A 12,254-nucleotide genomic window follows, 5' to 3' on the forward strand; every position below is an offset into this window, starting at 1 on the left:
TTGAGTTTGAGATTTATGGGGACTCTTGGCCTGTTCAGCAGGTATTTGGATTTACAGGTCTGCAACTCTGGAGAGGGGGTTGAGTTTGCAAAATAAATTTGGGAGTACTTCGCATCTGTGATGGTACATGGATAAGATGTTTGGGTTGCCAGAGGACGAACATATGGTTTGAATACTTCCTCCCCATCCTGTTTACCTGTCTTTCTAGAAGGCTTTTTTACATGTGGCACTCAGAATTTGACACACTTATATTAGTGATTTGGTTAAGACTTTAAAGATGAACCAAAAATCAGTGGTAGAGTTAACAGAATTAATAAATGATCTTGCTTGGTTGGTATGTTGAGCTAAATCATCAAAATAAAGTTTAATAAAGAAAAATGTCATTCTGTAGTCAGAGTAAAACATTCACTTGGACAATGGGTGTAGTTATTCCAAGTTTAAAAACAAAGACCTTGGGGATTTTCTTTGACATAATGAACAGTGTGACTAGGATCCTCAGATAGCAAATGCAATTTTAGATGGAGTTAAAATTAGGAGACATTTGTTGACCTGTCTTTAGCAGTGCACATTCTTTAGTCTCTGAACTAGTGAGATCACATCTGGGTACCTTTTTTTTTTTTTTTTTTGCGGTAGGCAGACCTCTCACTGTTGTGGCCTCTCCCCTTGCGGAGCACAGGCTCCAGACGCGCGGGCTCAGCGGCCATGGCTCACGGGCCCAGCTGCTCTGCGGCATGTGGGATCTTCCCGGACCGGGGCACGAACCCGTGTCCCCTGCATCGGCAGGCGGACTCTCAACCACTACGCTACCAGGGAAGCCCCCTGGGTACCATATTTTTGAAAGGACTTAGTTTAGAATGTAGACTCCAGATTAAATACAAGTATTAGAGGATGTGGAAATAATAACATGTGAATAATAGTTGACGCTTGTGCTTATCTTAGAGAAAAAAAGACTAGGAGGATGTATGATGGCTATCACTGGAGTCAAATATGTGAAGATACTTTTTTTCTTCCCAAGGGATAGAAACAGGATTAAAGGCTTAAAAACAGGGCTTCTAACGAGCATCAAACCCAGGCTTGTAAAGAGAAAATCAGGTTGGGGCCTGGGACCTGGAGACTTGTTGGTGAGGAGGACAGAAAATTTGGTTCAGAAAGTCCTAGTAAATATGATCAGTCTGAACTAAAAGATAGAAAACCATGAGAGAGGATCCTATACAGGCCAAGCAGGTAGACCTCTATCCTTAATGGGACTCACATCCTTAAAGACAGAGCAGAGCAGGACTTCAGGTTTGTACAAATTGGGGTACTAGGCTAAGGTCCCAAGCAGGAACTGTAGCTTCAGAAGCAATTAAGAACTCAGTTGTTTAAACTGTAATAAAGGACTAGATCTCAATAATAGGAGAACTGACTTGAAACTGATTGGTGATAGCTGGCCTATCACCAGTCTTAGTTCCAGAGAAAGAGCATAAGTGACTAAGAGGGCTTCAGAAAAATACTGGAATATTGAGCAAGGCAGATTTTTAAGGAGCTAAGTTTTTACTAAAACACAAGATTTTACTGGCAGTCTAACTTACCACCCAGTGGGAGAAGGGCTTCCTCAGGAGACTGAATATTACTAGAGATACCCAAGCAGAAGCTAGATTGGCTTCCTTCCTTAGAGTATAGTGGAAAGAATTTCTGCTTTGAATTGGTATATGTAATTCATGATTTTCCTAGTCTCAGATCCTCTGTTTCAGTAAAATCATAATATATGCATTTTTGAATTTGTGTTTTGAATTTGGGGAAAAGATAACTTTTATTATATTTTAGGTTGCTGAATATACTGTTCTCGAAGGAAAACTTCAAAAAACCCTAGTTGACTTGGAGAAGCGAGAGCAGCAGCTGGCCCTTGCAGAATCAGAGGTACTCTATTCATCTATCATGCCTTTATTTCACAGAATCCATATATTAAATTCATACCATTCATTTGTTTTTCCTTTGTACTGTATAAAGTATATTTCATGGAAATAGTCTTTCAGACATTATGGAGAAAACTGCTATTCAACTAGGTGAAGCATGTTTTATATGTTAGAAGGTGAGGAATTAGGTAGAAAACTGTTATTTGAAATTCTTAACTATTATTCAGTCAGCTTTGGCTGACTTTTGCAATAGTGGAGATTTTTGGTTACCTTTGCAATTATGTGGAAGGAATGGATAGTTGCACTACCTAGAGAAAAGAGAAAATGTAGTGTAGGCTCAGGGACCTAGAATCATGATTTCGTATTTCACTAAGAAGGGAATATACCTCCTTCTTGCCTATTGAAGATTAGATCCCAAGAAAGGATAAACTTACGTTAGTACCATGCCTAGTTAGCATTTTTGTTAGGTCTTATTAAATTGTACCCTAACTACTTTTTTAAATTACTATAAAGTTCACCTCAAATTATTAGAATTTCTTCCTTGTGAAATATTATATGCCCCTTCCTTACCCAAATGTTTCTTAAAATTTTCTCAGCATATCACCCTAGCCTTATCTCTGCACATTTTCGGCAATTTCTAAATTGATTGAGATTGTTAAACCTAAACATAATGTGTATTTGTTCCTAATACTAAGGCTTTGTTATCTTCTATGTGATCAGGTAAAAAATAAGAAGTTTCTAAAGACGTGAAGAAACTTGGGCATATTTGCTTACATAATAAAATGGGTTTATTCAAATAGGGGTTTTAAGCATTTAGGGCCTTTTCAATTGAATTTATGCATCATATATGGATTTTGGGATAATACTTTGTATTTTAGGAGTAAATGATTGAAAATTTATAATTTAGTACACTTAAACATTAACTCTCTAATACCTGAAAATGATATAAAAATCACTTCATAAAATATTCTGAACATTTGACCATATATAAGGGTAATAGAATATTGACTAGTATAATGCAGGTAGTAATAGGTCAGCCTCTTAAAGATGTACCTGTTTTAAGCTTCAGAGAGAAAGAAGGGAACTGAAATCAGAACGTGAACGGAACCTGCAAGAACTCCAGGACTCCATCCGTAGGGCCAAAGAAGATTGTGTTCACCAAGTAGAACTAGAAAGGTTGAAGATGAAGCAACTAGAAGAGGATAAACACCGACTTCAGCAACAGGTTGGATGAAAATACCTGTCATCTCTTTAAACTTAGAGTTTATTTGCATTCTAGAAATAATAGAAATCATTCACTAAGGAGTTATAAAACTTCCCAGTAATTTGGATTATTAATCACATTTACTACACTGAGAGTCAAATGTAAGTTGGATCTTCTTTTCCTGAAAGCTGAGGACTATATTGGAATAATCTTACTTCCCTTATAATTATTTGTATGAGATTGTGCTATATTTTAGTTAACTCTCATCTTAAAATTTTTTGCTCCTTTGAGCAAATGTAGATATTCTTCATATATCACTGGACCAAGTTCAGTTAAGAACCAAATTTCATGAGAGAATTGTCTGTGCTCCTTTCCATTTTCTCACCTCTCAACCCATCCACCTCAGCTTTCCATCCCCATTGTCCCAGCCAGCCAGTTGTCAGAGAAGCCACCAGTGGGTGTTTTTCATTTCTCATCTTACTCAAACTTACTGACAAACTTATTGACAACATCAACACTGTTGTTCTTATATATTCTCTTCTCTCAATTCTATAACATCACTCTTCTTGTTTTTCTCTACTTTTCTGGCCATGCCTCAGGTCTGTTGCAGGTTTATTTTCCTTTATCTAGCCATTAAATATTGGACTTCCTCCAAGCTCCAGACTTACACTGTGCTAAACAATCTTATTCGTGCCTGTGGTTTCAGAGACAATCTGTATCTCTGAGACTTGTGCATTTATATCCCAAACCTTTCCTTTGCACTCTCAACCCATTTATCTCATTGCCTTTTAGACATCTCTACTTGGGTGTCTTAAAGGCATTTAAAACCCACCATGATCCTCCTGTCCATACTTGACCTTGCTGTAAGTATTCTTTGTGTCAGTAATGGACCCCTGTAACCTGTTCTTCCTGTCGCAGCCTGAGTGATATTTTTGAAATTTGGAATCATGACACCCTCCTCTAAATTCAGGGTTGTCTTAATGCTCATAAAGATCAGAATTACTACCTAGCCCTACCAGTCTTTGCATAGTTTGGACCCAGCCTACCTCTCTCACCTCATCTCCCACTCTTTCACCTTTTCTGTGTGCTCTCCAGCCACACTCGTCTTCTTCAGGTCCTCAGGCATACCATGCATGCTTCACCCTTAGGATCTTTGTGTGTGCTGCTTTTTCTTGGCCTAGTGAACTGTACTAACCCCTCAGTTTCCAGCTGAGGCATCACTTTCCCAGAGAAATCTTCCCTGACCCCTGCTGTCCAAGTCTAGGTCAAGTTTTTGTTATATGTTTTCTTGGGGTATTATTCTCTTATTCTGTTTCTTTATGATATGTTATAGCAGTTTGTTTTTATTTTCATTAGTGTGATAATTTGATCAGTGTCAGATTATTAGTTCCATAAAACTGTTTTGGTTTCTGTCTGTATGCCTGGAGCCCAGCCAGTCTTCAGCACATAATAGGGGCTTAATAAATATCTGCTGGAAAAAGGAAGGCTCAGGCTTTTAAAAATGAAGCTTATCTATCTGTCTTGAAACATTTCAGTGTAGATTAGATATGTATGATGAATGCCTCTGAAGTCTTTAGTAAATCCTGGCATGAAGAATAGTTTCCATAGCAGTTCAGGGTCAGTTAAGATCATATTATTTAGGTGGTTATAAATATAAATTTGATTGTTATTGTGGTGGTCACATGTAAATTTATGAAAGATAAAGTTGTAAAAGTGGGCAATTGTGATGGGATTCGCCGGTAATGCTTCTCTTCTACCACTTATCAGGGAGATTCAGCCATCTAGAACAAAGGCTTCTAACATGTATTAGAATTACCGGGGGAGCTCATGAAAAAATCCATGTGTCCACCCTGTCCCAGACTGGTATAATTAGTTTACAACGTTGTGGGAAGAACCCTGGCAACGTTGTGGGAAGAACCTTGGCGGGAAGAACTGGTATTGTGGAAAAATTCCCCGGGGCACTTCTAAAACATAAGCTAAGACCTGGGGAAAAAACTGTGGTGGGCAGCAGAAGTTTCTGGGCTGCCCAAATTGCAAAGTCCATGACTGTAAACATTTCCCCTTTTATATATAAGAAAACTTTTTAGGCCCTTACTCTGAACCAGGTTACATGTACTATACACACAATTCTAACTGGACAGGTAGAAGGGACAGATAGATACACTGTCAGTGCAAGGTGATGAAGATAAAGTATATATATTCAAATATGTAAAGGCAGTTATCAGAACTGAAAAAAATCAATGTAGTTTATAGGCCACTTAGCAAAGGAAAAAGAACCCAGTATGCCTAGTAGCTTGATTAGTAATTCTTAATAGTAGATTGATAATGTCCTGAATGCTCAAAAAAATGCCAAATATTAAGTTTATTAGTTTTTGTTTAAAACAAAAATGTGACAGATTCTTTAGAGAGGTTTCTATTCAACTTTAAACAAAATTTACATGTTCAAAGAGGTAAACTTCAGTTATATGGAAAATTTCCATGTGTGGGATATTCATTACCTAAAGATGCTAGATAAATCCTAATTAGAATTATTGATAATTATTAGCATAAAACAAGAATTTATTATTGGTAATTTAAGTTCCATTTTTGCCACCAGTTTTCTCAGTATTTCGCATTTAGTTAAGTCTTAGTCTTAAAGAGATAATTGGGTTATCTAAAGATGGCTAGTCATATTGGTGTATGTTTTCAGAAAGCATCTTTAAACAGTGCTTCTTTGCATTTGGTTAGAAAAATCCCACATTAAAAAAAAATACCTTTATATCTTTTTTTCTTTTTCTTGGTAGTTTTGAAACCATTCTAAGGGAAAGTACAGTGTTAAGGCAGTCTCTCTCTCTCTTTTTTTTTTAATTTAAGGAACTATTCATTAGAGCATCATTCCAGGGGATGAAAAGATCTGAATTCTCTTCATTCGTCTCCTAGTGACTAGCTCACTAGCTCTTTGGCACTGCCTCAGTAATTTAGCTCTTTGATCCTCAATTTTCCTACCTATAAATATGAAGGGACTGGGCCAAATAATCTGTAAGTTGTAATAGCATTGGAATTATGAAATTCATACAGTATCAAATTACAGGAGCAATAAATAATACTGCATTAAAATTACTTTCATCGATAATCAGGTATAATGCTTTCATCGATAATCAGGTATAATGCTTTCATCGATAATCAGGTATAATGCTCAATCTTACATGTTGCATTTTTAAAAATTATTTTCAGTATTTTTATAAACCGACTTTTCCATTTGCCATCCAAAATTTAACAAAAATGTTCTCAAGATACTGGTTTTATAAGAAATTTCGTACTCCTAAAAAGGTTTTGTATATTGTTAATCGATTGCATTGTATTGTTAATCAATACAATTGTACAATTGTATTGTAATCAATTGTATATTGTTGATTTACTGAATTTTTAAGATTACTGGAGATCTTAATTTTCGTTATACTTTATTTTCTAAATTTTCTAATATAAACATGCCTTAAAGTAAAAAATGACACTATTGAATTGAATTCTGTAATACTAAACTTTGCGTACTGCTGTTTTAAAGTGGCTGTAATTTTTTTTAATACAGCTCAATGATGCTGAAAATAAGTATAAGATTTTGGAAAAAGAGTTCCATCAGTTCAAGGATCAGCAAAGCAGCAAACCAGAAATTCGGCTACAGTCTGAAATAAATCTTCTCACTTTGGAAAAGGTACCCATGTCAATTTATGGCAATTTAACTAGCCTTACTGGTAAATTTATAAAATAAAAAATGATACTTGAATATACAATGTAATAACATTTAACTGTAGTATTCTGATACCAAATAACATATCAGAGAATTTGAGGCACATGACATTGTCAATACTTGAATTTCATAGCTTTTATCAGTTATAGCTTATACTACAGTCCTTGGTTACAGACAACAGAACTGAGTAACTCTTGGACTAGAGGAATTCACAAACCTGTCAAGAAAGCTAAAAAACCTGGGGGAAGCAAGTCATGGGCCCATCCTGTCATAAAACAGTCTACTCAGGATGCTACTGTTGGTGCCATGACTGCCATGTCCCTGGATTCTGTCTCCCCTGATTCTAGTGTTAGGCTGTTGAACTCTCAGTTTTGCAGTAGCCATTGTGAATACCCTCTCTCCGTATTAGTGCCCTTTAGATTCACTGTCTCAGGTAGGAGCACGCATTTAAATCACAGGTCTGTACTCTACTCTTAGTTTGGAAGAAGCGATAGCCATCCTATTTTGCTTTCTGCAGTTGGAAGCCAGGTCCTGACTCTCATTTATATTGGGATTCCCCACAGACAGAATGTTCAAGTTCTAGGCATTAAAAAATGTGTAATATCCAACAGACAATCTAAGTTTGACAATATGAGCTCTTGCATTTTAGAGTTTGATAAATTTTAGGCATTATTAAAAAGATATAGCATACTTAAGAAAATAACAGAGTTAATAATAAACAGGAAAATAAGCTTTAGAAGCTTAAGGATTTAATTGTCGTGGCAGCCATTGCCTGCCTGTTCCCACTCAGCATTGTAGTGAAGGCTTCCTTGCCCTTTCTCTTCTGTAGATTCAGCCACTAGGGGACACTAACAGAAGATTGGTAGATAGGAGTTGGGAAGATGCCAGAGTAGTTCTTTCTTCTCTCTCTTTCTGCCTCTCTACCTCCCTTATTTTCTCTGGCAGTAGTTACATCTTTTTATGGTTCCATCTCCCACCAGGCATCCCTTCTCCAGCTTCCTTTAGTCAGTCTCCACTGTGGTTCTAGCCCACTGGACATCCCCAGTTTGTGGGTTGCTTGTATTAAGAACTACTATTTCCTGGTACCTTTTTGTAGTCCCTCCTACCTAGGAGAGGTGGGGGCTTCTTGCTGCTGCTGATTACTGGGTTGCCTCACCATATCCTCTTTGGCCTTTCTGCTCTTCCTTTATCTGTTGAACCGGTTTCCTGTATTAAATTGCTTCTGATTTCTAGATTCCTGGCAGGATGCTGATTGATAGAGTTGGTTTTTCATTATCCAGCAAAGTTGTATGCTATTTATGATACCATGCTAAATGCCATTATGAATGATTCAGAAATGTTCAGGATACCGTCAAGTAAATAACAAGTTACAGAAGGAGACGAGGAACATACCCAAATAATTAAAGCAAAAGGCAAACGAGCAGATATCGTCTAACTTTCTCTTGCTAAATGCCATGAGTCCAAAGGGAAAACAAAGTCAACTTCTGAAATCAACACACTAAGTATAAAGAAGGAATGACATTGTATATGGAGCCTAAGAATAGGTGAAACTTTAAATAGGTAAATATGTGGGTGAGGTTATTCCAAAAAGAAGTACTGAACAAAAGTATAAAAAAGATTAAAATATCTATTGCATATTTGGATAGCTGCTTGACTAGAACCTAGAGTCTAATCATTATAGTAGTATGGTTTACCCTTGAACAACATGAGTTTGAACTGTGAGGGTCCACTTATACACAGATTTTTTTCAGAAAATACAGTACCACATGACCCGTGGTTGGTTGATTCCTCAGATGCGGTACCACATATTCAGAGGGCCAACTGTAAAGTTATAGGCATTTTTTTGACAGCATGGAGGATTAGCATTCATACCCCTGCATTGTGCAAATGTCAGCTGTAATTTTAAAATAAGTGTAGGCCTGATAAGAGAATGCTGGAAATAAAGGTAATTTTCAGCCATATGAGGGAAGAGCTTAGATGTTTGCTTAAAGAATTCATATTTCATCTGGTAAGAAAAGTCAAAGATTACTCTTTGTAAGCCAATTTATAAGATTGGCTTAATGGATGTTAATATTAAGAGAAATGAAGATTTTCGATGAACTTTTTTGGAGGGATGGAAGTTGTAGAGAATTCAGATTTTAGACATACTACATTTGAGATGCTAATGCAGTAATCTAAGTGAAGGAGTTAACTAAATGGTTAAAAAATGAGAAAATACAGTACGGAGAGAATAGGGCTAGACAAACAGATTTGAGAGTCATTTGAATAAAGTAACAGCTTACAGGTATATGCAATTGCTTAAGGAGTGTTTAGGAAGGCTAATTGATGATAAAACTTAGGGGGACGTTCAGCTTTGAGAACAATCAAGAGTTGAGGAAGGAGGCTAATGAGATTTAGAGAAGTAATAAAAACAGTCTAGTGCTGTGCCCAAAAGGAAAGGGGGAGTTTAAAGAATGAGGAAGTGAAAGTAATCTCTCATGATGGGCAAGTCAAGAGTGGTTGAGGAAAGACCCCCCATGTGTTTGGCAGTTAAGAGGTCACTGATTTTTTAAGAAGCCAAATTGCAGAAGGTTATAGAAAGTTTGGCTTTGAAAAGAAAACAAGAAAAGGGCTTCCCTGGTGGTGCAGTGGTTAAGAATCCACCTGCCAATGCAGGGGACATGGGTTCGAGCCCTGGTCCGAGAAGATCCCACATGCCGAGGAGCAGCTAAGCCCGTGAACCACAACTACTGAGCCTGTGTGCTGCAACTACTGAAGCCTGTGCACCTAGAGCCCGTGCTCCCCAAGAGAAGCCACCGCAGTGAGAAGACCACACACCGCAACGAAGAGTAACCCCCGCTCACCACAGCTAGAGAAAGCCCACGCACAGCAACGACGACCCAACACAGCCAAAAATTTAAAAAATAATAAAAAAATAAATTTCAAAAAACCTCAGAAGACAAGAAAAAATGTAGCTCAAGGGCCTAAAGCTCTTGAGAAAAGCTTATTTAGAGGTAGGAAAATCAGAGAATATTTTTAGATTAAGGAGAAGAAATTAACAGCAAGGAGAAATTGAAGCTTTAAGAGAGATGGGGATGGTTGGAGCATAGATATAAAATTTAGCCCTTGATATGACTATTCAAGAGGCAGAAGGGTGCATATAGAAAATTTGGAGACAAGAATAAGAGTGGTTAAAAAAAATTGAGTTGAAAAGGGTATTAACTGCTTTCCTCTAGCGTTTCTGAATTCATTAAATGTTTCTGCAGCTTGTCAGATGCCATGCTATTTTTGGTTCCTCTTCTTACCCCAAAATCTATTTAATTGCAAAGTCTTGTTGATTCTGCTTCGTTCTTTTCTGGACAACCTCTTCATTCTCCATTTTTGGCCTTCTCATTTCTCTACCAGTAACCTTGAATTTGAATCAAACTGGACATTTCCCACCCCTTTTGATTAAACCAAATATTAAAGTATTTCTGTTTATATATTATGAATTATGTGGCCTGCCAGAGATATTTGAAGCATTCAGACAATATCTCATCAATTCTCACAAGTTCTCTTAAGTAGGTGTCAAGAGTATTTCCATTTTATCTTGGGGAAATTCAGGGCCAAATATCTCAAAATTGGAACAGAGGGCTTATGATATTCATCTTTTCTGAATATATACTAGATAATATCACCATAGAAGTAATTGTAAATGATTTTTAAAAATTTCTTCTTCCAATTACACTTCTACCAAAAGGATAAAAATCACCAAACATATTACAAATATAAACAGCACCATGAACTTGTTGAGGGGGAAAAAAAAGTGTAATGGAAGCACCTTTATATCAGACCTAATGAATTCATCCACTGTTTTTAAATGCCTAGCAAAACAAGGCTTCTCAGCTCTTTTGAACATTCTTTGTAAGTTTTTTTGGAGCCAGAAGAGGGCAGAATCTTATTTCTTAAGTAACAAAGAGATAAAAGCATAAAAAGGAAGACTTAAGTGAAAAAGTACCTGATTTAGTCTACAACTTCTGGTTATGTCTGATTGAGAGCTTTTTTCTTTTCTGTTTACTGGTCTCTTCGGTATAACACAAATATTTCCATTTTCACTGAAATAGTCTAAAAATAAGTTAACATTAAGATACAGTTTTACCAAATGTAATTCTTGATTCCCTTAAGAAGTGAATAGTTTGATGTGCTTTTAGCTAGGAAATGACTTTTAGATGGCTTAAAAACAATTGGAACTTTTAACAAATAAAATAGGGAAAGCAGTATAATTTAGTAATGCATACAGAAGATTAAGACAGAAACTAAATTTGTGTATTTAAGAACATTTGGTGAGTATCTAATGTGTCTTAGGACAAAGGGAAAAATGAGAGAAAAGAAAAGAGTAAAAAGTATGTTATCCTTTTGGGACCTCACTTTTTTTTTTTTGATGACCATTTTTAAAGTCTTTATTGAATTTGTTACAGTATTGCTTTTGTTTTATGTTTTGGTTTTTGGGCTGCGAGGCATGTGGGATCTTAGCTCCCCGACCAGGGATTGACCCACACCCCCTGCATTGGAAGGCGAAGTCTTAACCACTAGACCGCCAGGGAAGTCCCTGGGACCTCACTTGTAGAAGAGTTTGTAATATAATTGGGGAGATGACTCAGAGAACCTTAAATGACCATATATAATTGAATACCAGGGAATGTGATAGGAACTCTTTGCAATTCAGAAGTCATTTGGTGTTCAGAATATAGTAGTTTTAAGACAGCTCCATGGAGAGGTAGAATTTGAGCTGAATCTGAAGTTTTAAATAAGCGATGAAGAAAAAGAATCGACAGGCTCAGGAAGTAACTTGGACAAGGTGAATGTAGGGGAGACAAACCCGGTGGTTGGAGTAGAGGGTTTCCTGTTGAGGAATACCAAGAAAGTAGTAGAACAAGTAGGATGGAAATTATATCTTGGAGTGCTTTAACACCTAGGCAGAGGAGTTTAGGCTCAGTCCTGTAGGCAAGTAGTAGCTGTTGTAGATCTTTTAGTAGAGAGTAAATTGATATAATAGTTATTTCCAGGATTTGTAGATAGAATACGTTTGAGGCTGAGCAGACAAGAGATGAGATAAGCCTGAGCTTAGGAAATGGTAGAAAGAACATAAAAGAATAAAACTGGAAAATATTTCAAGGGAGAAATCTATAGTTTTTTGTGACACATTGGAACTGGGGAATAGGAAATTAGAGGCAAAGACAATGCCATGCCTCCAGTAGAGAATTAGAGTTGTGGGTATATCAGGGATAGAAACAGGGACATTGAGAATCAGTGAAAGTCTGTGCTTGGTCTTCACTAGCCTCTGAATTGACTCTAGGTCCTGAGCCAAGTTTTAATTTGAGTCTGTAACTTGGCTTATGATTTAAGTCAAAAAAGCCTTCCCAAAGTCTCATGTCTACCCACAAAAAAGGGCTCTTAACTCGAGGTCTTTGAA

The 12,254-nt window shown here is 36.9% G+C and overlaps 1 protein-coding gene across 6 annotated transcripts in view; it reads left to right on the forward strand.

Annotated features, from left to right (window-relative positions):
* Positions 1-12,254, forward strand: part of CEP120 (centrosomal protein 120) — an 85,887-nt gene that overhangs the window by 48,290 nt on the left and 25,343 nt on the right. For all 6 annotated transcript variants that reach the window (XM_004267423.3, XM_049707171.1, XM_033423721.2 and 3 more), the window contains 3 exons: positions 1,807-1,899; positions 2,959-3,120; positions 6,665-6,787. In XM_004267423.3, coding sequence (XP_004267471.1) covers positions 1,807-1,899; positions 2,959-3,120; positions 6,665-6,787 — 378 coding nt within the window. The remainder of the gene's footprint in view (positions 1-1,806; positions 1,900-2,958; positions 3,121-6,664; positions 6,788-12,254) is intronic.

Source organism: Orcinus orca, chromosome 3, assembly GCF_937001465.1.
Source record: "Orcinus orca chromosome 3, mOrcOrc1.1, whole genome shotgun sequence".
Lineage (NCBI taxonomy): Eukaryota > Metazoa > Chordata > Mammalia > Artiodactyla > Delphinidae > Orcinus > Orcinus orca.